Below are 24697 nucleotides of genomic sequence, written 5' to 3'. Positions count from 1 at the left end.
CTGCCTGCTTGGTGTAGTAGGAAGTCTGAAATCGTTTGTTTAATATCTTCACAGCACACAGATGTTACGTGTGCTGCTGGGTTCTGTTGTACTATCTACTCCTAGCAGCACAGCTACAGGTGGTTGAGGGTTAATTGAGCTGGCTGGGTGTGGTACTTCCTGCTAGCCAATCTCCTGGGTCTGTGCTCACATATAATCCCAGCTCCTGGTCAGTCTCTGGCTGGGTCCCAGGGTGAGCAGTCATGTTACTGCTGTGTTCTGTAACTTGTTATCAGTCATGTTCAGCTTGTCCCCATTCTGATCTGTGTTTGCAAGTGAGTCTGTGTGGTTTGCACTATATGGTAGAGTCCTTGCCCTGGTTGTCTGTCCTGTTGCAAGCTTGTTGTACCATCTGTGCCCTGCTGGTTCATGTCCATTTGTACGTTTAAATTCTGTCAGTTTTATGTCAGCTTGCTGTGTGACCTGCTATCTGAGTCCTGTCCTGTTGCAGCTTTCTGTGTGAACTCTGTATGATTCTGCCAGACTCCTGGTTTTACTGCTAGTCCCTACACTAACCAGGAGTCCAGCAGAATCGGACAGAGTTCACACAGAAAGCTGCAACAGGACAGGACTCAGATAGCAGGTCACACAGCAAGCTGACATAAAACTGACAGAATTTAAACGTACAAACGGTCAGCAAGCAAGACACAGATCACACAGCAAGCTTGTGGTAGCAAACCCTCAGCGCTTATCTACCATCTGAGGGTTTGCTACCACAGAGATGCATGAGGGCACCTTCAGCCCTTGTGCACCTGAAGATGGAGGAGGAGGAGAGACCGCCGGACCGTATGTGAAGTGCATGGGAATGAGTGAGCCTAAATGTCTTCACCATAAAGTCCCACCACAAGAGGGAGCCGTAGGGAGTAATTACCCCGGCCAGTGACAATCTAATTCTCTACAACAGGATCAGTGCAGAAGTCTACCAAATCTTTACAAATAATTCCCAGTCTGCGTTAGGATTCCTCTGCGGCCGCCGGTAGTATAGAACCCCGTATAGTGGTACGCCCGTAACTGACACCCACGCCAGCTGAAGTCTATGACAGCAGGGGGATCATTACTGCCACCCTGTGGCCATGGACTTTCATGCCAAGTATTGCTGAATATGTACTAAGTTTCCCTGCGCTGTAACCTCTGCCTGCTGGGGAAGTCACTAGTAAAGCTTTACCGGGCCTCCCCCGTTCTGGAGGACCCGAGGTACTGTGCACTACAACCCCCATCATCCGGAGGACCCGAGGTACTGTGCACTACAACCCCCATCATCCAGAGGACCCGAGGTACTGTGCACTACAACCCCCATCATCCGGAGGACCCGAGGTACTGTGCACTACAACCCCCACCATCCGGAGGACCCGAGGTACTGTGCACTACAACCCCCATCATCCGGAGGACCCTAGGTACTGTGCACTACAACCCCCATCATCCGGAGGACCCGAGGTACTGTGCACTACAACCCCCATCATCCGGAGGACCCGAGGTACTGTGCACTACAGCCCCCATCATCCGGAGGACCCGAGGTACGGTGCACTACAACCCCCATCATCCGGAGGACCCGAGGTACGGTGCACTACAACCCCCATCATCCGGAGGACCCGAGGTACTGTGTACTACACCCCCCGTCATCCGGAGGACCCGAGGTACTGTGCACTACAACCCCCGTCATCCAGAGGACCCGAGGAACTGTGCACTACAACCCCCATCATCCGGAGGACCCGGGGTACTGTGCACTACAACCCCCATCATCCGGAGGACCCGAGGTACTGTGCACTACAACCCCCATCATCCAGAGGACCCGAGGTACTGTGCACTACAACCCCCGTCATCCAGAGGACCCGAGGTACTGTGCACTACAACCCCCATCATCCGGAGGACCCGAGGTACTGTGCACTATAACCCCCATCATCCAGAGGACCCAAGGTACTGTGCACTACAACCCCCATCATCCGGAGGACCCGAGGTACTGTGCACTACAACCCCCATCATCCGGAGGACCCGAGGTACTGTGCACTACAACCCCCATTATCCGGAGGACCCGAGGTACTGTGCACTACAGCCCCCATCATCCGGAGGACCCGAGGTACTGTGCACTACAGCCCCCATCATCCGGAGGACCCGAGGTACTGTGCACTACAGCCCCCATCATCCGGAGGACCCGAGGTACTGTGCACTTCAACCCCCATCATCCGGAGGCCCCGAGGTACTGTGCACTACAACCCCCATCATCCGGAGGACCCGAGGTACTGTGCACTACAACCCCCATCATCCGGAGGACCCGAGGTACTGTGCACTACAACCCCCATCATCCGGAGGACCCGAGGTACTGTGCACTATAACCCCCATCATCCAGAGGACCCGAGGTACTGTGCACTATAACCCCCATCATCCAGAAGACCCGAGGTACTGTGCACTACAACCCCCATCATCCGGAGGACCCGAGGTACTGTGCACTACAACCCCCATCATCCGGAGGACCCGAGGTACTGTGCACTACAACCCCCATCATCCAGAGGACCCGAGGTACTGTGCACTACAACCCCCATCATCCGGAGGACCCGAGGTGCTGTGCAGTACAACCCCCATCATCCAGAGGACCCGAGGTACTGTGCACTACAACCCCCATCATCCGGAGGACCCGAGGTACTGTGCACTACAACCCCCATCATCCGGAGGACCCGAGGTACTGTGCACTACAACCCCCATCATCCAGAGGACCCGAGGTACTGTGCACTACAACCCCCATCATCCGGAGGACCCGAGGTACTGTGCACTACAACCCCCATCATCCAGAGGACCCGAGGTAATGTGCACTACAACCCCCATCATCCGGAGGACCCGAGGTACTGTGCACTACAACCCCCATCATCCGGGGGACCCGAGGTACTGTGCACTACAACCCCCATCATCCGGAGGACCCGAGGTACTGTGCACTACACCCCCCGTCATCCGGAGGACCCGAGGTACTGTGCACTACACCCCCCGTCATCCGGAGGACCCGAGGTACTGTGCACTACAACCCCCATCATCCGGAGGACCCGAGGTACTGTGCACTACAACCCCCATCATCCGGAGGACCCGAGGTACTGTGCACTACAACCCCCATCATCCGGAGGACCCGAGGTACTGTGCACTACAACCCCCATCATCCGGAGGACCCGAGGTACTGTGCACTACAACCCCCATCATCCGGAGGACCCGAGGTACTGTGCACTACAACCCCCATCATCCGGAGGACCCGAGGTACTGTGCACTACAACCCCCATCATCCGGAGGACCCGAGGTACTGTGCACTACAACCCCCGTCATCCGGAGGACCCGAGGTACTGTGCACTACACCCCCCGTCATCCGGAGGACCCGAGGTACTGTGCACTACAACCCCCATCATCCGGAGGACCCGAGGTACTGTGCACTACAACCCCCATCATCCGGAGGACCCGAGGTACTGTGCACTACAACCCCCATCATCCAGAGGACCCGAGGTACTGTGCACTACAACCCCCATCATCCGGGGGACCCGAGGTACTGTGCACTACAACCCCCATCATCCGGAGGACCCGAGGTACTGTGCACTACAACCCCCATCATCCGGAGGACCCGAGGTACTGTGCACTACAACCCCCATCATCCGGAGGACCCGAGGTACTGTGCACTACAACCCCCATCATCCAGAGGCCCGAGGTACTGTGCACTACACCCCCCATCATCCGGAGGACCCGAGGTACTGTGCACTTGTCCAGTGTGATTAATGCGCCGTGTACGACCTGACAACTACTACCCCCATGATTAAATCGTTGCAAATTTTTGGCCTCACGAACAGGCTATTACATATGGAACAGGCTGATCCCAGGTGTTTAACCCCTTACATGCCACGCTCTAAGAGGATGGACAGAGGGAGCACCCCCACACGATGGATCCTAGGTGCCAAGCGGGTTTCATGGCCTCTAGAATACTAGTTAAGGCCTGCAGATCCCACATAGTCCGCACATTAAGGGACAGCAGTGAGGGGTGCAACGAGAGATCACCACTTCCCTCATAGGAAGAAAACAAATGTAAAAAAAAAGTTATGTTAAATTTTAAAAAAAATAAAAAAGATAACAAAAATGCAGAAAAAACTTTTCCGTAAAAATATGAATATTTCGTCCATAAAAGTCTGAACTGTTGAATATAATGTTATTTATCCTGCACAGTGAACGCCGTAAAGAAACACACAGAGCGGCAGATCCACCAACACATCCCAAACTGAGACCCCTATCGGAGTGACTCTGCTGGATGATAGGGGGAATGCAAAAGCAAGTTGTGAGATGAGATCAGGTGGAGGGGAGATGCAGCTGCAGAGAGACGGTCAGGTGGAGGGGGAGATGCAGCTGCAGAGAGGGGATCAGGAGGAGGGGGAGATGCAGCTGCAGACGGGATCAGGAGGAGGGGGAGATGCAGCTGCAGAGAGGGGATCAGGAGGAGGGGGAGATGCAGCTGCAGAGAGGGGATCAGGTGGAGGAGGAGATGCCGCTGCAGAGAGGGGTTCAGGTAGAGGGGGAGATGCAGCTGCAGAGAGGGGATCAGGTGGAGGGGGAGATGCAGCTGCAGAGAGGGGATCAGGAGGAGGGGGAGATGCAGCTGCAGAGAGACGGTCAGGTGGAGGGGGAGATGCAGCTGCAGAGAGACGGTCAGGTGGAGGGGGAGATGCAGCTACAGACAGTGGTTCAGGTGGAGGGGGAGATGCAACTGCAGAGCGGGGATCAGGTGGAGGGGGAGATGCAGATGCAGAGAGGGGATCAGGTGGAGGGGGAGATGCAGCTACAAAGAGGGGATCAGGTGGAGGGGGAGATGCAGTTGCAAAGAGGGGATCAGGTGGAGGGGGAGATGCAGTTGCAAAGAGGGGATCAGGTGGAGGGGGAGATGCAGCTGCAGAGAGTGGATCAGGTGGAGGAGGAGATGCAGCTGCAGAGAGTGGTTCAGGTGGAGGGGGAGATGCAGCTGCAGAGAGGGATTCAGGTGGAGGGGGAAGCAGCTGCAGAGAGGCGATCAGGTGGAGATGCTGCTGCAGAAAGGGGATCAGGTGCAGGGGGAGATGTCGCTGCAGAGAGGGGATCAGGTGGAGGGGGAGATGCAGCTGCAGAGAGGGGTTCAGGTAGAGGGGGAGATGCAGCTGCAGAGAGGGGTTCAGGTAGAAGGGGAGATGCAGCTGCAAAGAGGGGATCAGGTGGAGGGGGAGACGCAGTTGCAAAGAGGGGATCAGGTGGAGGGGGAGACGCAGTTGCAAAGAGGGGATCAGGTGGATGGGGAGACACAGTTGCAAAGAGGGGATCAGGTGGAGGAGGAGATGCCGCTGCAGAGAGCTGATCAGGTGGAGGAGGAGATGCAGCTGCAGAGAGGGGTTCAGGTAGAAGGGGAGATGCAGCTGCAAAGAGGGGATCAGGTGGAGGGGGAGATGCAGCTGCAGAGAGGGGTTCAGGTAGAAGGGGAGATGCAGCTGCAAAGAGGGGATCAGGTGGAGGGGGAGACGCAGTTGAAAAGAGTGGATCAGGTGGAGGAGGAGATGCCGCTGCAGAGAGTGGATCAGGTGGAGGAGGAGATGCAGCTGCAGAGAGGGGTTCAGGTGGAGGGGGATATGTCGCTGCAGAGAGGGAATCAGGTGGAGGGGGAGATGCAGTTGCAAAGAGGGGATCAGGTGGAGGGGGAGATGCAGTTGCAAAGAGGGGATCAGGTGGAGTGGGAGATGCAGCTGCAGAGAGGGGATCAGGTGGAGGAGGAGATGCAGCTGCAGAGAGTGGTTCAGGTGGAGGGGGATATGTCGCTGCAGAGAGGGAATCAGGTGGAGGGGGAGATGCAGCTGCAGAGAGGGATTCAGGTGGAGGTGGAAGCAGCTGCAGAGAGGCGATCAGGTGGAGATGCTGCTGCAGAAAGGGGATCAGGTGCAGGGGGAGATGTCGCTGCAGAGAGGGGATCAGGTGGAGGGGGAGATGCAGCTGCAGAGAGGGGTTCAGGTAGAGGGGGAGATGCAGCTGCAGAGAGGGGTTCAGGTAGAAGGGGAGATGCAGCTGCAAAGAGGGGATCAGGTGGAGGGGGAGACGCAGTTGCAAAGAGGGGATCAGGTGGAGGGGGAGACGCAGTTGCAAAGAGGGGATCAGGTGGATGGGGAGACACAGTTGCAAAGAGGGGATCAGGTGGAGGGGGAGACGCAGTTGCAAAGAGGGGATCAGGTGGAGGAGATGCCGCTGCAGAGAGCTGATCAGGTGGAGGAGGAGATGCAGCTGCAGAGAGGGGTTCAGGTAGAAGGGGAGATGCAGCTGCAAAGAGGGGATCAGGTGGAGGGGGAGATGCAGCTGCAGAGAGGGGTTCAGGTAGAAGGGGAGATGCAGCTGCAAAGAGGGGATCAGGTGGAGGGGGAGACGCAGTTGCAAAGAGGGGATCAGGTGGAGGGGGAGACGCAGTTGCAAAGAGGGGATCAGGTGGAGGAGGAGATGCCGCTGCAGAGAGTGGATCAGGTGGAGGAGGAGATGCAGCTGCAGACAGGGGGATCAGGTGGAGACTCTGCAGTGTTTCCTGTACATCCCATGTGTGAACCTTAATTAAGGGCGGAGAGGGGGGGAGCAGCAGGAGGCAGATACCTGATTTGCGTGGCCTACAAGGCACAGCTGTGACCACTCCATGGAGACCCTGCATCATGACAAGAGAGGCAGAATAAACATTCACCCAAACCCCTCAAATTCTGCGGGATCTGCCCAGCCTTTCCATGCACTCGGCTCCTGAGCCGCCTGGGATGCTGGCAGTTCTAGTGATTGGTGCTATTTTACTGTTATTTTGTGTAATTTGTCTCTCACAGACCAAGACCTACAATAAGATCATGCATCTGTCCACGTCCAACATGTCCATGGGGGAGATGACGTCCGGCCAGATCTGCAACCTGGTGGCCATTGACACCAATCAACTCATGTGGTTCTTCTTCCTGTGTCCCAACCTCTGGGCAATGCCAGTTCAGGTGAGGATGCCAGCAGTGCAGTATGAACCTATGGGAGGTGCAGCCAGCAGTAGGAGTGGTGCGTGGCACAACTGGCAGTAGGAGTGGCGGTAGTCGTAGCCGGCAATGGGACGTGGCGGGAGGCGCAGCTGGCAGTGGGACGTGGCGGGAGGCGCAGCCGCCAGTGGGACGTGGCGGGAGGCGCAGCCGCCAGTGGGACGTGGCGGGAGGCGCAGCCGCCAGTGGGACGTGGCGGGAGGCGCAGCCGCCAGTGGGACGTGGCGGGAGGCGCAGCCACCAGTGGGACGTGGCGGGAGGCGCAGCCACCAGTGGGACGTGGCGGGAGGCGCAGCCACCAGTGGGACGTGGCGGGAGGCGCAGCCACCAGTGGGGAGTGGCGGGAGGCGCAGCCGGCAGTGGGGAGTGGCGGGAGGCGCAGCTGCCAGTGGGACGTGGTGGGAGGCGCAGCCGGCAGTAGGACGTGGCGGGAGGCGCAGCTGGCAGTGGGACGTGGCGGGAGGCGCAGCTGGCAGTGGGACGTGGTGGGAGGCGCAGCCGGCAGTAGGACGTGGCGGGAGGCGCAGCTGGCAGTGGGACGTGGCGGGAGGCGCAGCTGGCAGTGGGACGTGGCGGGAGGCGCAGCCGGCAGTGGGACGTGGCGGGAGGTGCTGCCGTTCACTTGACTCCCAGATGTTTTATGATGACATATAGTATGTGGGACCCCCTCCTGGCTCCAGACCCCAATCCTAGCACAGGAGGGCTGGTCAGCGATGTGTCCCGCAGCTGCTTTCCCCTCTAGGCAGTTTGATGGAGTGACTTCTGTGTGGTGGCCACATTATAAGGCCCCACACCTCCCAGTCCACTGACAGTGTGACTTTTGGGGGGCAGTCACCTCCAGTGCAGGTTTTGTGGTTGTGGGTCGCCTGTAGTGTGACGGGATTCTTCTTCTTGCAGATCATTGTGGGGATCATCCTCCTCTACTATATCCTGGGAATTAGCGCCTTGATCGGCGCCGCGGTCATCATCGTGCTCGCCCCCGTGCAGTACTTCGTAGCCACCAAACTGTCTCAAGCACAGAGGAGCACGCTGGTAGGAGCAGGCGGCTGTGTGTCTTCATCTACCTGTCTGTGTTGTGTTACACGCGCCCCATGTCTTATCCATGTGCACCAGCCTACATGTTGATGCTTTCTGTGTGTCTTATTAGCATACATGTTATATGTGGAGATTGTTAGCTCTATGGACAAGAGCGTGTATGATCACCCTCATACTGTCTTGTAACTTTGGACCGAGGCGCAACATCGTTATATTGCTGCTTCAATCCGACGCTATTGGAATTTTTGTGATGATGAAATTTTGAATCCGACACGTCTACACACATGACGTCGCAAGAACACATGGCATCACAAGTACACGTGACGTCGCAAGAACACATGGCATCACAAGTACACGTGACGTCGCAAGAACACATGGCATCACAAGTACACGTGACGTCGCAAGAACACATGGCATCACAAGTACGCGTGACGTCGCAAGAACACATGGCATCACAAGTACACGTGACGTCGCAAGAACACATGGCATCACAAGTACACGTGACGTCGCAAGAACACATGGCATCACAAGTACACGTGACGTCGCAAGAACACATGGCATCACAAGTACACGTGACGTCGCAAGAACACATGGCATCACAAGTACGCGTGACGTCGCAAGAACGCATGACATCACAAGTACACATGACATCACAAGAACGCGTGACATCACAAGTACACATGACATCGCAAGAACGCGTGACATCGCAAGAACGCGTGACATCACAAGTACACATGACATCACAAGTACACGTGACGTCGCAAGAACACATGGCATCACAAGTACACGTGACGTCGCAAGAACACATGGCATCACAAGTACACGTGACGTCGCAAGTACACATGACATCACAAGTACACGTGACGTCGCAAGAACACATGGCATCACAAGTACGCGTGACGTCGCAAGAACGCATGACATCACAAGTACACGTGACGTCGCAAGAACACATGACATCACAAGTACACGTGACGTCGCAAGAACACATGGCATCACAAGTACACGTGACGTCGCAAGAACACATGGCATCACAAGTACACGTGACGTCGCAAGAACACATGGCATCACAAGTACGCGTGACGTCGCAAGAACGCATGACATCACAAGTACACATGACATCACAAGAACGCGTGACATCACAAGTACACATGACATCGCAAGAACGCGTGACATCGCAAGAACGCGTGACATCACAAGTACACATGACATCGCAAGAACGCGTGACATCACAAGAACGCGTGACATCACAAGAACGCGTGACATCACAAGAACGCGTGACATCGCAAGAATGCGTGACCTCACAAGAACGCGTGACATCACAAGTACACATGACATTGCAAGAACGCGTGACGTCGCAAGAACACGTGACATCACAAGAACGCATGACATCACAAGTACACATGACATCGCAAGAACGCATGACATCACAAGAACGCATGACATCACAAGTACACATGACATCGCAAGTACACCTGACGTCGCAAGAACGCGTGACGTCGCAAGAACGCGTGACGTCGCAAGAACGCATGACGTCGCAAGTACACATGACATCGTAAGAACGCGTGACATCGCAAGTACGCATGACATCACAAGTACACATGACATCGCAAGAATGCGTGACATCGCAAGTACGAGTGACGTCGCAAGAACGCATGACATCACAAGTACACATGACATCGCAAGAACGCGTGACATCGCAAGAACGCGTGACATCACAAGTACACATGACATCGCAAGAATGCGTGACATCGCAAGTACGAGTGACGTCGCAAGAACGCATGACATCACAAGTACACATGACATCGCAAGAACGCGTGACGTCGCAAGAACGCGTGACATCACAAGTACACATGACATCGCAAGAACGCGTGACATCACAAGAACGCGTGACATCACAAGAACGCGTGACATCACAAGTACACATGACATCGCAAGAATGCATGACATCACAAGTACACGTGACATCGCAAGAATGCGTGACCTCACAAGAACGCGTGACATCACAAGTACACATGACATTGCAAGAACGCGTGACGTCGCAAGAACACGTGACATCACAAGAACGCATGACATCACAAGTACACATGACATCGCAAGAACGCATGACATCACAAGAACGCATGACATCACAAGTACACATGACATCGCAAGTACACCTGACGTCGCAAGAACGCGTGACGTCGCAAGAACGCGTGACGTCGCAAGAACGCATGACGTCGCAAGTACACATGACATCGTAAGAACGCGTGACATCGCAAGTACGCATGACATCACAAGTACACATGACATCGCAAGAATGCGTGACATCGCAAGTACGAGTGACGTCGCAAGAACGCATGACATCACAAGTACACATGACATCACAAGAACGCGTGACATCACAAGTACACATGACATCGCAAGAACGCGTGACATCGCAAGAACGCGTGACATCACAAGTACACATGACATCGCAAGAACGCGTGACATCGCAAGAACGCGTGACATCACAAGTACGCATGACATCGCAAGTACGCATGACATCGCAAGAACGCATGACGTCGCAAGAACGCATGACATCGCAAGTACACATGACATCGCAAGAACGCGTGACGTCGCAAGTACACGTGACATCGCAAGTACGCGTGACATCGCAAGAACGCGTGACATCGCAAGAACGCATGACATCACAAGTACACGTGACATCGCAAGAACGCGTGACATCGCAAGAACGCGTGACATCGCAAGAACGCGTGACGTCGCAAGAACGCGTGACGTCGCAAGAACGCATGACATCGCAAGTACACATGACATCGCAAGTACACGTGACATCACAAGTACACATAACGTCGCAAGTACACGTGACATCACAAGTACACATGACGTCGCAAGAACGCGTGACGTCGCAAGAACGCATGACGTCGCAAGTACACATGACATCACAAGTACACATGACATCGTAAGAACGCGTGACATCGCAAGTACGCATGACATCGCAAGAACGCATGACATCGCAAGTACACATGACATCGCAAGAACGCGTGACATCGCAAGAACGCATGACGTCGCAAGAACGCATGACATCGCAAGTACACATGACATCGCAAGAACGCGTGACATCGCAAGAACGCATGACGTCGCAAGAACGCATGACATCGCAAGTACACATGACATCGCAAGAACGCGTGACATCGCAAGTACACATGACATCGCAAGTACACGTGACATCGCAAGAACGCGTGACATCGCAAGAACGCGTGACATCACAAGTACACATGACATCACAAGTACACGTGACATCGCAAGAACGCGTGACATCGCAAGAACGCGTGACATCACAAGTACACGTGACATCGCAAGAACGCGTGACATCGCAAGAACGCGTGACATCGCAAGAACGCGTGACATCGCAGGAACGCATGACATCACAAGTACACATGACATCGCAAGTACACCTGACGTCGCAAGAACGCGTGACGTCGCAAGAACGCGTGACGTCGCAAGAACGCATGACGTCGCAAGTACACATGACATCGTAAGAACGCGTGACATCGCAAGTACGCATGACATCGCAAGTACGCATGACATCGCAAGAACGCATGACGTCGCAAGAACGCATGACATCGCAAGTACACATGACATCGCAAGAACGCGTGACGTCGCAAGTACACATGACATCGCAAGTACTTGTGACGTCGCAAGAACGCATGACATCACAAGTACACGTGACATCGCAAGTACGCGTGACATCGCAAGAACGCGTGACATCGCAAGAACGCATGACATCACAAGTACACGTGACATCGCAAGAACGCGTGACATCGCAAGAACGCGTGACGTCGCAAGAACGCGTGACGTCGCAAGAACGCATGACATCACAAGTACACGTGACATCGCAAGAACGCGTGACATCGCAAGAACGCGTGACATCGCAAGAACGCGTGACGTCGCAAGAACGCGTGACGTCGCAAGAACGCATGACATCGCAAGTACACATGACATCGCAAGTACACGTGACATCACAAGTACACATGACGTCGCAAGAACGCGTGACGTCGCAAGAACGCATGACGTCGCAAGTACACATGACATCACAAGTACACATGACATCGTAAGAACGCGTGACATCGCAAGTACGCATGACATCGCAAGAACACATGACATCACAAGTACACGTGACATCGCAAGAACGCATGACATCACAAGTACACGTGACATCGCAAGAACGCGTGACATCGCAAGAACGCGTGACATCGCAAGAACGCGTGACGTCGCAAGAACGCGTGACGTCGCAAGAACGCATGACATCGCAAGTACACATGACATCGCAAGTACACGTGACATCACAAGTACACATGACGTCGCAAGAACGCGTGACGTCGCAAGAACGCATGACGTCGCAAGTACACATGACATCACAAGTACACATGACATCGCAAGTACGCATGACATCGCAAGAACACATGACATCACAAGTACACATGACATCACAAGAACGCATGACATCGCAGGAACGTGTGCCGTACAATATACCAGGCATACCGTATACAATGCGCGGGGTCCGGCGCTGCGGGGCCTTATAATACATCAGCAACCATTGTAATGATTTGTCTTCGCATTCAAGGATTATTCCAACGAGCGTCTGAAGAAGACGAACGAGATGCTGCGCGGCATCAAACTGCTGAAGCTCTACTCCTGGGAGCACATCTTCCACAGCAGCGTGCAGGAGACGCGCCAGAAGGAGATGACCAGCCTGAGAGCCTTCGCCTTGTACACCTCCATATCAAGTAGGTGACCCCCACTAATACTGACCCCCCAACTGGGTAATAGTGACCCCCAGACACTAATACTGCCCCCCCCCCAACTGGGTAATAGTGACCCCCCAGACACTAATACTGACCCCCACTAATACTGACCCCCCCAACTGGGTAATAGTGACCCCCCAGACACTAATACTGACCCCCACTAATACTGACCCCCCCAACTGGGTAATAGTGACCCCCCAGACACTAATACTGACCCCCACTAATACTGACCCCCCCAACTGGGTAATAGTGACCCCCCAGACACTAATACTGACCCCCCCAACTGGGTAATAGTGACCCCCCAGACACTAATACTGACCCCCACTAATACTGACCCCCCCAACTGGGTAATAGTGACCCCCAGACACTAATACTGACCCCCACTAATACTGACCCCCCCAACTGGGTAATAGTGACCCCCCAGACACTAATACTGACCCCCACTAATACTGACCCCCCCAACTGGGTAATAGTGACCCCCAGACACTAATACTGACCCCCACTAATACTGACCCCCCCAACTGGGTAATAGTGACCCCCCAGACACTAATACTGACCCCCACTAATACTGACCCCCCAACTGGGTAATAGTGACCCCCAGACACTAATACTGACCCCCACTAATACTGACCCCCCCAACTGGGTAATAGTGACCCCCCAGACACTAATACTGACCCCCACTAATACTGACCCCCCCAACTGGGTAATAGTGACCCCCCCAGACACTAATACTGACCCCCACTAATACTGCCCCCCCCCCTGGGTAATAGTGACCCCCCCCAGACACTAATACTGACCCCCACTAATACTGACCCCCCCCAACTGGGTAATAGTGACCCCCCAGACACTAATACTGACCCCCACTAATACTGCCCCCCCCCCTGGGTAATAGTGACCCCCCAGACACTAATACTGACCCCCACTAATACTGACCCCCCCAACTGGGTAATAGTGACCCCCCCCAGACACTAATACTGACCCCCCCAACTGGGTAATAGTGACCCCCAGACACTAATACTGACCCCCACTAATACTGCCCCCCCCCAACTGGGTAATAGTGACCCCCAGACACTAATACTGACCCCCACTAATACTGACCCCCCCAACTGGGTAATAGTGACCCCCCCAGACACTAATACTGACCCCCCACTAATACTGACCCCCCAACTGGGTAATAGTGACCCCCCAGACACTAATACTGACCCCCACTAATACTGCCCCCCCAACTGGGTAATAGTGACCCCCCAGACACTAATACTGACCCCCCACTAATACTGCCCCCCCCCAGCTCGGTAATAGTGACCCCCAGACACTAATACTGACCCCCCACTAATACTGCCCCCCAACTCGGTAATAGTGACCCCCCAGACACTAATACTGACCCCCCACTAATACTGACCCCCCCACTAATACTGCCCCCCCCCAGCTCAGTAATAGTGACCCCCAGACACTAATACTGACCTCCCACTAATACTGACCTCCCACTAATACTGACCCCCCACTAATACTGCCCCCCCCCAGCTCGGTAATAGTGACCCCCAGACACTAATACTGACCCCCCACTAATACTGCCCCCCCCCCAGCTCGGTAATAGTGACCCCCAACACACTAATACTGACCCCCCACTAATACTGCCCCCCCCCAGCTCGGTAACAGTGACCCCCAGACACTAATACTAACCCCCCAGACACTAATACTGACCCCCCACTAATACTGCCCCCCCCCCCAGCTCGGTAATAGTGACCCCCCAGACACTAATACTGACCCCCCACTAATACTGACCCCCCACTAATACTGCCCCCCAGCTCGGTAATAGTGACCCCCCAGACACTAATACTGACCCCCCAGACACTAATACTGACCCCCCACTAATACTGCCCCCCCCAGCTCGGTAATAGTGACCCCCCAGACACTAATACTGACCCCCCACTAATACTGACCCCCCACTAATACTGCCCCCCAGCTCGGTAATAGTGACCCCCCAGACACTAATACTGACCCCCCACTAATACTGACCCCCCACTAATACTGCCCCCCCCCAGCTCGGTAATAGTGACCCCCCAGACACTAATACTGACCCCCCACTAATACTGACCCCCCACTAATACTGCCCCCCCAGCTCGGTAATAGTGACCCCCCCAGACACTAATACTGACCCCCCACTAATACAGCCCCCCCCCCCCAGCTCGGTAATAGTGACCCCCCAGACACTAATACTGACCCCCCACTAATACTGCCCCCCCCCCCAGCTCGGTAATAGTGACCCCCCCGGACACTAATACTGACCCGCCACTAATACTGACCCGCCACTAATACTGACCCCCCACTAATACTGCCCCCCCAGCTCGGTAATAGTGACCCCCCAGACACTAATACTGACCCCCCACTAATACTGACCCCCCACTAATACTTCCCCCCCAGCTCGGTAATAGTGACCCCCCCAGACACTAATACTGACCCCCCACTAATACTGCCCCCCCAACTCGGTAATAGTGACCCCCTGACACTAATACTGACCCCCCACTAATACTGACCCCCCACTAATATTTACCCCCCACTAATACTGTCCCCCGCCCCCAGCTCGGTAATAGTGACCCCCTGACACTAATACTGACCCCCCCCACTAATACTGCCCCCCCCCCAGCTCGGTAATAGTGACCCCCCCACACACTAATACTGACCCCCCAGCTCGGTAATAGTGACCCCCAGACACTAATACTGACCCCCCTCTCTAATACTGGCCCCCCCCCCCAGCTCGGTAATAGTGACCCCCAACACACTAATACTGACCCCCCTCTCTAATACTGCTCCCCCCAGCTCAGTAATAGTGACCCCCCACACACTAATACTGACCCCCCTCCCCCCCCTTAGCTCGGTAATAGTGACCCCCCACACACTAATACTGCCCCCCCCCCGTCTTGGTAATAGTGGGGGGTCAGTATTAGTGTGTTGGGGGTCACTATTACTGAGCAGGGGGGTTGGGGGGTCAGTATTAGTGTGTTGGGGGTCACTATTACCGAGCTGGGGGCGGGGCAGTATTAGTGGGGGGTCAGTATTAGTGTCTGGGGGTCACTATTACCGAGCTGGGGGCGGGAAGGAGGAGGGCAGTATTAGAAAGGGGGGTCACTATTAGTGGGGGGTCAGTATTAGTGTGTTGGGGGTCACTAATAGTGACCCCCCTCTCTAATACTGCCCTCCTCCTTCCCGCCCCCAGCTCGGTAATAGTGACCCCCAGACACTAATACTGACCCCCCACTAATACTGCCCCGCCCCCAGCTCGGTAATAGTGACCCCCAACACACTAATACCGCCCCTCTCTAATACTGGCCCCCCCCCCCAGCTCGGTAATAGTGACCCCCAACACACTAATACTGACCCCCCTCTCTAATACTGCTCCCCCCAGCTCAGTAATAGTGACCCCCCACACACTAATACTGACCCCCCCCCCCCCCCCCCTTAGCTCGGTAATAGTGACCCCCCACATACTAATACTGCCCCCCCCCGTCTTGGTAATAGTGACCCCCAACACACTAATACTGACCCCCCACTAATAGTGACCCCCCTCTCTAATACTGCCCTCCTCCTTCCCGCCCCCAGCTCGGTAATAGTGACCCCCAGACACTAATACTGACCCCCCACTAATACTGCCCCGCCCCCAGCTCGGTAATAGTGACCCCCAACACACTAATACTGACCCCCCAACCCCCCAGCTCAGTAATAGTGACCCCCCACACACTAATACTGCCCCCCCCAGCTCGGTAATGGTAACCCCCAACACACTAATACTGACCCCCCTCTCTAATACTGCCCCCCTCCCAACCCCCTTAGCTCGGTAATAGTGACCCCCCACACACTAATACTGCCCCCCCACTAATACTGCCCCACCCCCAGCTCGGTAATAGTGACCCCCAACACACTAATACTGACCCCCCTCTCTAATACCCCCCCCCCAACCCCCCAGCTCAGTAATAGTGACCCCCCACACACTAATACTGCCCCCCCCCAGCTCGGTAATGGTAACCCCCAACACACTAATACTGACCCCCCTCTCTAATACTGCCCCCCTCCCAACCCCCTTAGCTCGGTAATAGTGACCCCCCACACACTAATACTGCCCCCCCACTAATACTGCCCCACCCCCAGCTCGGTAATAGTGACCCCCAACACACTAATACTGACCCCCCTTCTCAAATACTCCCCCCCCCACTTACCCCCCGGCTCGGTAATAGTGCTCCCCCCTCTCTAATACCTCCCCCCCACTAATACTGCCCCCTCCCATCTCTAACATTCCCTACCCCCCAAGCTCGGCAATAGTGCAAACCCCTCAGTAATAATTACCCCATCCCCTCACTAACATTGCCCCCCCCCCCTCAGAAAACAGTGCCCGCTTTCCCAGCTCTGTATGTTGGGGGTCTGTCTGTTGTCTGGGGGTCCAGTTCTGTATGTTGGGGGGGTCGGTCTGTAGTCTGGGGGTCCGGTACTGTATGTTGGGGGTGTGTCTGTAGTCTGGGGGTCCGGTACTGTATGTTGGGGGGCGGTCTGTAGTCTGGGGGTCCGGTACTGTATGTTGGGGGTCTGTCTGTAGTCTGGGGTCCGGTGCTGTATGTTGGGGGTCTATCTGTAGTCTGGGGGTCTGCTACTGTATGTTGGGGGTCTGTCTGTAGTCTTGGCGTCCGGTACTGTATGTTGGGGGTCTGTCTGTAGTCTGGGGGTCCGCAACTGTAGGTTGGGGGTCTGTCTATAGTCTGGGGTCCGGTACTGTATGTTGGGGGTCTATCTGCAGTCTGGGGGTCCAGTACTGTAAGTTGGGGTCTGTCTGTAGTCTGGGGGTCCAGTACTGTATGTTGGGGGGTCTGTCTGTAGTCTTGGCGTCCGGTACTGTATGTTGGGGGATCTATCTGTAGTCTGGGGGTCCGCTACTGTATGTTGGGGGTCTGTCTGTAGTCTGGGAGTCCGGTACTGTATGTTGGGGGGTCTGTCTGTAGTCTTGGCGTCCGGTACTGTATGTTGGGGGTCCATCTGTAGTCTGGGGGTCCAGTACTGTATGTTGGGGGGTCGGTCTGTAGTCTGGGGGCCCGGTACTGTATGTTGGGGGTCGGTCTGTAATCTGGGGGTCCAGTACTGTATGTTGGGGGGTCGGTCTATAGTCTGGGGGTCCGGTACTGTATGTTGGGGGTCTGTCTGTAGTCTGGGGGTCCGGTACTGCATGTTGGGGGTCTGTCTGTAGTCTGGGGTCCGGTGCTGTATGTTGGGGGTCTATCTGTAGTCTGGGGTCCGGTACTGTATGTAGAGGGTCTATCTGTAGTCTGGGGGTCCGCTACTGTATGTTGGGGGTCTGTCTGTAGTCTGGGGGTCCGCAACTGTAGGTTGGGGGTCTGTCTATAGTCTGGGGTCCGGTACTGTATGTTGGGGGTCTATCTGTAGTCTGGGGGTCCAGTACTGTATGTTGGGGTCTGTCTGTAGTCTGGGGGTCCAGTACTGTATGTTGGGGGGTCTGTCTGTAGTCTTGGCGTCCGGTACTGTATGTTGGGGGATCTATCTGTAGTCTGGGGGTCCGCTACTGTATGTTGGGGGTCTGTCTGTAGTCTTGGCGTCCGGTACTGTATGTTGGGGGTCTATTTGTAGTCTGGGGGTCCAGTACTGTATGTTGGGGTCTGTCTGTAGTCTGGGGGTCCAGTACTGTATGTTGGGGGGTCTGTCTGTAGTCTTGGCGTCCGGTACTGTATGTTGGGGGATCTATCTGTAGTCTGGGGGTCCGCTACTGTATGTTGGGGGTCTGTCTATAGTCTGGGGGTCCAGTACTGTATGTTGGGGTCTGTCTGTTGTCTGGGGGTCCAGTACTGTATGTTGGGGGTCTGTCTGTAGTCTGGGGTCTGGTACTGTATGTTGGGGGGGTCTGTCCATAGTCCGGGGGTCTGGTACTGTATGTTGGGGGTTTGTCTATAGTCTGGGGTCCGGTACTGTATGTTGGGGGTCTGTCTGTAGTCTGGGGGTCCGGTACTGTATGTTGGGGGTCTGTCTGTAGTCTGGGGGTCCGGTACTGTATGTTGGGGGTCGGTCTGTAGTCTGGGGGTCCAGTACTGTATGTTCGGGGGTCGGTCTGTAGTCTGGGGGTCCGGTACTGTATGTTGGGGGTCTGTCTGTAGTCTGGGGGTCCGGTACTGTATGTTGGGGGTCTGTCTGTAGTCTGGGGGTCCAGTACTGTATGTTGGGGGTCTGTCTGTAGTCTGGGGTCTGGTGCTGTATGTTGGGGGTCTATCTGTAGTCTGGGGTCCGGTACTGTATGTAGAGGGTCTATCTGTAGTCTGGCGGTCCGCTACTGTATGTTGGGGGTCTGTCTGTAGTCTGGGGGTCCGCAACTGTAGGTTGGGGGTCTATCTGTAGTCTGGGAGTCCGGTACTATATGTTGGGAGTCTATCTGTAGTCTGGGGGTCCAGTACTGTATGTTGGGGACTGTCTGTAGTCTGGGGGTCCAGTACTGTATGTTGGGGGGTCTGTCTGTAGTCTTGGCGTCCGGTACTGTATGTTGGTGGATCTATCTGTAGTCTGGGGGTCCGCTACTGTATGTTACGGGTCTGTCTGTAGTCTGGGGGTCCGGTACTGTATGTTGGGGGTCTATCTGTAGTCTGGGGGTCCAGTACTGTATGTTGGGGTCTGTCTGTAGTCTGGGGGTCCAGTACTGTATGTTGGGGTCTGTCTGTAGTCTGGGGGTCCAGTACTGTATGTTGGGGATTTGTCTGTAGTCTGGAGTCTGGTACTGTATGTTGGGGGGGTCTGTCCATAGTCCGGGGGTCTGGTACTATATGTTGGGGGTTTGTCTATAGTCTGGGGTCCGGTACTGTATGTTGGGGTCTGTCTGTAGTCTGGGGGTCCAGTACTGTATGTTGGGGATTTGTCTGTAGTCTGGGGATCCGGTACTGTATCTTAGGGGTCTGTTTGTAGTCTGGGGGTCCGGTACTGTATGTTAGGGGTCTGTTTGTAGTCTGGGGGTCCGGTACTGTATGTTAGGGGTCTGTTTGTAGTCTGGGGTCTGGTACTGTATGTTAGGGGGTCTCTGTAGTCTGGGGGTCCAGTACTGTATGTTGGGGATTTGTCTGTAGTCTGGGGATCCGGTCACTAATACTGACCCCCACTAATTCTGACCCCCCCAACTGGGTAATAGTGACCCCCCCAGACACTAATACTGACCCCCACTAATACTGCCCCCCCCCTGGGTAATAGTGACCCCCCCAGACACTAATACTGACCCCCACTAATACTGACCCCCCCAACTGGGTAATAGTGACCCCCCAGACACTAATACTGACCCCCACTAATACTGCCCCCCCCCCCTGGGTAATAGTGACCCCCCAGACACTAATACTGACCCCCACTAATACTGACCCCCCCAACTGGGTAATAGTGACCCCCCCCAGACACTAATACTGACCCCCCCAACTGGGTAATAGTGACCCCCAGACACTAATACTGACCCCCACTAATACTGCCCCCCCCCAACTGGGTAATAGTGACCCCCAGACACTAATACTGACCCCCACTAATACTGACCCCCCCAACTGGGTAATAGTGACCCCCCCAGACACTAATACTGACCCCCCACTAATACTGACCCCCCAACTGGGTAATAGTGACCCCCCAGACACTAATACTGACCCCCACTAATACTGCCCCCCCCAACTGGGTAATAGTGACCCCCCAGACACTAATACTGACCCCCCACTAATACTGCCCCCCCCAGCTCGGTAATAGTGACCCCCAGACACTAATACTGACCCCCCACTAATACTGCCCCCCAACTCGGTAATAGTGACCCCCCAGACACTAATACTGACCCCCCACTAATACTGACCCCCCCACTAATACTGCCCCCCCCCCAGCTCAGTAATAGTGACCCCCAGACACTAATACTGACCTCCCACTAATACTGACCTCCCACTAATACTGACCCCCCACTAATACTGCCCCCCCCCAGCTCGGTAATAGTGACCCCCAGACACTAATACTGACCCCCCACTAATACTGCCCCCCCCCCAGCTCGGTAATAGTGACCCCCAACACACTAATACTGACCCCCCACTAATACTGCCCCCCCAGCTCGGTAACAGTGACCCCCAGACACTAATACTGACCCCCCAGACACTAATACTGACCCCCCACTAATACTGCCCCCCCCCCAGCTCGGTAATAGTGACCCCCCAGACACTAATACTGACCCCCCACTAATACTGACCCCCCACTAATACTGCCCCCCAGCTCGGTAATAGTGACCCCCCAGACACTAATACTGACCCCCCAGACACTAATACTGACCCCCCACTAATACTGCCCCCCCCAGCTCGGTAATAGTGACCCCCCAGACACTAATACTGACCCCCCACTAATACTGACCCCCCACTAATACTGCCCCCCAGCTCGGTAATAGTGACCCCCCAGACACTAATACTGACCCCCCACTAATACTGACCCCCCACTAATACTGCCCCCCCCAGCTCGGTAATAGTGACCCCCCAGACACTAATACTGACCCCCCACTAATACTGACCCCCCACTAATACTGCCCCCCCCAGCTCGGTAATAGTGACCCCCCCAGACACTAATACTGACCCCCCACTAATACAGCCCCCCCCCCCCCAGCTCGGTAATAGTGACCCCCCAGACACTAATACTGACCCCCCACTAATACTGCCCCCCCCCAGCTCGGTAATAGTGACCCCCCCGGACACTAATACTGACCCGCCACTAATACTGACCCGCCACTAATACTGACCCCCCACTAATACTGCCCCCCCAGCTCGGTAATAGTGACCCCCCAGACACTAATACTGACCCCCCACTAATACTGACCCCCCACTAATACTTCCCCCCCAGCTCGGTAATAGTGACCCCCCCAGACACTAATACTGACCCCCCACTAATACTGCCCCCCCAACTCGGTAATAGTGACCCCCTGACACTAATACTGACCCCCCACTAATACTGACCCCCCACTAATATTTACCCCCCACTAATACTGTCCCCCGCCCCCAGCTCGGTAATAGTGACCCCCTGACACTAATACTGACCCCCCCCACTAATACTGCCCCCCCCCCAGCTCGGTAATAGTGACCCCCCCACACACTAATACTGACCCCCCAGCTCGGTAATAGTGACCCCCAGACACTAATACTGACCCCCCTCTCTAATACTGCTCCCCCCAGCTCAGTAATAGTGACCCCCCACACACTAATACTGACCCCCCTCCCCCCCCTTAGCTCGGTAATAGTGACCCCCCACACACTAATACTGCCCCCCCCCCCGTCTTGGTAATAGTGGGGGGTCAGTATTAGTGTGTTGGGGGTCACTATTACTGAGCAGGGGGGTTGGGGGGTCAGTATTAGTGTGTTGGGGGTCACTATTACCGAGCTGGGGGCGGGGCAGTATTAGTGGGGGGTCAGTATTAGTGTCTGGGGGTCACTATTACCGAGCTGGGGGCGGGAAGGAGGAGGGCAGTATTAGAGAGGGGGGTCACTATTAGTGGGGGGTCAGTATTAGTGTGTTGGGGGTCACTAATAGTGACCCCCCTCTCTAATACTGCCCTCCTCCTTCCCGCCCCCAGCTCGGTAATAGTGACCCCCAGACACTAATACTGACCCCCCACTAATACTGCCCCGCCCCCAGCTCGGTAATAGTGACCCCCAACACACTAATACCGCCCCTCTCTAATACTGGCCCCCCCCCCAGCTCGGTAATAGTGACCCCCAACACACTAATACTGACCCCCCTCTCTAATACTGCTCCCCCCAGCTCAGTAATAGTGACCCCCCACACACTAATACTGACCCCCCTCCCCCCCCTTAGCTCGGTAATAGTGACCCCCCACATACTAATACTGCCCCCCCCCCGTCTTGGTAATAGTGACCCCCAACACACTAATACTGACCCCCCACTAATAGTGACCCCCCTCTCTAATACTGCCCTCCTCCTTCCCGCCCCCAGCTCGGTAATAGTGACCCCCAGACACTAATACTGACCCCCCACTAATACTGCCCCGCCCCCAGCTCGGTAATAGTGACCCCCAACACACTAATACTGACCCCCCAACCCCCCAGCTCAGTAATAGTGACCCCCCACACACTAATACTGCCCCCCCCAGCTCGGTAATGGTAACCCCCAACACACTAATACTGACCCCCCTCTCTAATACTGCCCCCCTCCCAACCCCCTTAGCTCGGTAATAGTGACCCCCCACACACTAATACTGCCCCCCCACTAATACTGCCCCACCCCCAGCTCGGTAATAGTGACCCCCAACACACTAATACTGACCCCCCTCTCTAATACCCCCCCCCCAACCCCCCAGCTCAGTAATAGTGACCCCCCACACACTAATACTGCCCCCCCCAGCTCGGTAATGGTAACCCCCAACACACTAATACTGACCCCCCTCTCTAATACTGCCCCCCTCCCAACCCCCTTAGCTCGGTAATAGTGACCCCCCACACACTAATACTGCCCCCCCACTAATACTGCCCCACCCCCAGCTCGGTAATAGTGACCCCCAACACACTAATACTGACCCCCCTTCTCAAATACTCCCCCCCCCACTTACCCCCCGGCTCGGTAATAGTGCTCCCCCCTCTCTAATACCTCCCCCCCACTAATACTGCCCCCTCCCATCTCTAACATTCCCTACCCCCCAAGCTCGGCAATAGTGCAAACCCCTCAGTAATAATTACCCCATCCCCTCACTAACATTGCCCCCCCCCCTCAGAAAACAGTGCCCGCTTTCCCAGCTCTGTATGTTGGGGGTCTGTCTGTTGTCTGGGGGTCCAGTTCTGTATGTTGGGGGGGTCGGTCTGTAGTCTGGGGGTCCGGTACTGTATGTTGGGGGTGTGTCTGTAGTCTGGGGGTCCGGTACTGTATGTTGGGGGGCGGTCTGTAGTCTGGGGGTCCGGTACTGTATGTTGGGGGTCTGTCTGTAGTCTGGGGTCCGGTGCTGTATGTTGGGGGTCTATCTGTAGTCTGGGGGTCTGCTACTGTATGTTGGGGGTCTGTCTGTAGTCTGGGGGTCCGCAACTGTAGGTTGGGGGTCTGTCTATAGTCTGGGGTCCGGTACTGTATGTTGGGGGTCTATCTGTAGTCTGGGGGTCCAGTACTGTAAGTTGGGGTCTGTCTGTAGTCTGGGGGTCCAGTACTGTATGTTGGGGGGTCTGTCTGTAGTCTTGGCGTCCGGTACTGTATGTTGGGGGATCTATCTGTAGTCTGGGGGTCCGCTACTGTATGTTGGGGGTCTGTCTGTAGTCTGGGAGTCCGGTACTGTATGTTGGGGGGTCTGTCTGTAGTCTTGGCGTCCGGTACTGTATGTTGGGGGTCCATCTGTAGTCTGGGGGTCCAGTACTGTATGTTGGGGGGTCGGTCTGTAGTCTGGGGGCCCGGTACTGTATGTTGGGGGTCGGTCTGTAATCTGGGGGTCCAGTACTGTATGTTGGGGGGTCGGTCTATAGTCTGGGGGTCCGGTACTGTATGTTGGGGGTCTGTCTGTAGTCTGGGGGTCCGGTACTGCATGTTGGGGGTCTGTCTGTAGTCTGGGGTCCGGTGCTGTATGTTGGGGGTCTATCTGTAGTCTGGGGTCCGGTACTGTATGTAGAGGGTCTATCTGTAGTCTGGGGGTCCGCAACTGTAGGTTGGGGGTCTGTCTATAGTCTGGGGTCCGGTACTGTATGTTGGGGGTCTATCTGTAGTCTGGGGGTCCAGTACTGTATGTTGGGGTCTGTCTGTAGTCTGGGGGTCCAGTACTGTATGTTGGGGGGTCTGTCTGTAGTCTTGGCGTCCGGTACTGTATGTTGGGGG

The 24697-nt window shown here is 55.3% G+C and overlaps 1 protein-coding gene across 1 annotated transcript in view; it reads left to right on the top strand.

The window, feature by feature from the left end:
* The window catches only part of ABCC8 (ATP binding cassette subfamily C member 8), a 166353-nt gene that overhangs the window by 57707 nt on the left and 83949 nt on the right, over positions 1–24697 (top strand). The window contains exons 8-10 of the mRNA XM_066583718.1: positions 6858–7013; positions 7947–8081; positions 12688–12850. Of these exons, the coding sequence (XP_066439815.1) occupies positions 6858–7013; positions 7947–8081; positions 12688–12850 (454 nt within the window). The remainder of the gene's footprint in view (positions 1–6857; positions 7014–7946; positions 8082–12687; positions 12851–24697) is intronic.

This window comes from Eleutherodactylus coqui, chromosome 11 (genome assembly GCF_035609145.1).
Source record: "Eleutherodactylus coqui strain aEleCoq1 chromosome 11, aEleCoq1.hap1, whole genome shotgun sequence".
NCBI lineage: Eukaryota > Metazoa > Chordata > Amphibia > Anura > Eleutherodactylidae > Eleutherodactylus > Eleutherodactylus coqui.
Note: the sequence above shows the minus strand (reverse complement) of the source record. Positions and strands in the feature narration are given on the sequence as shown.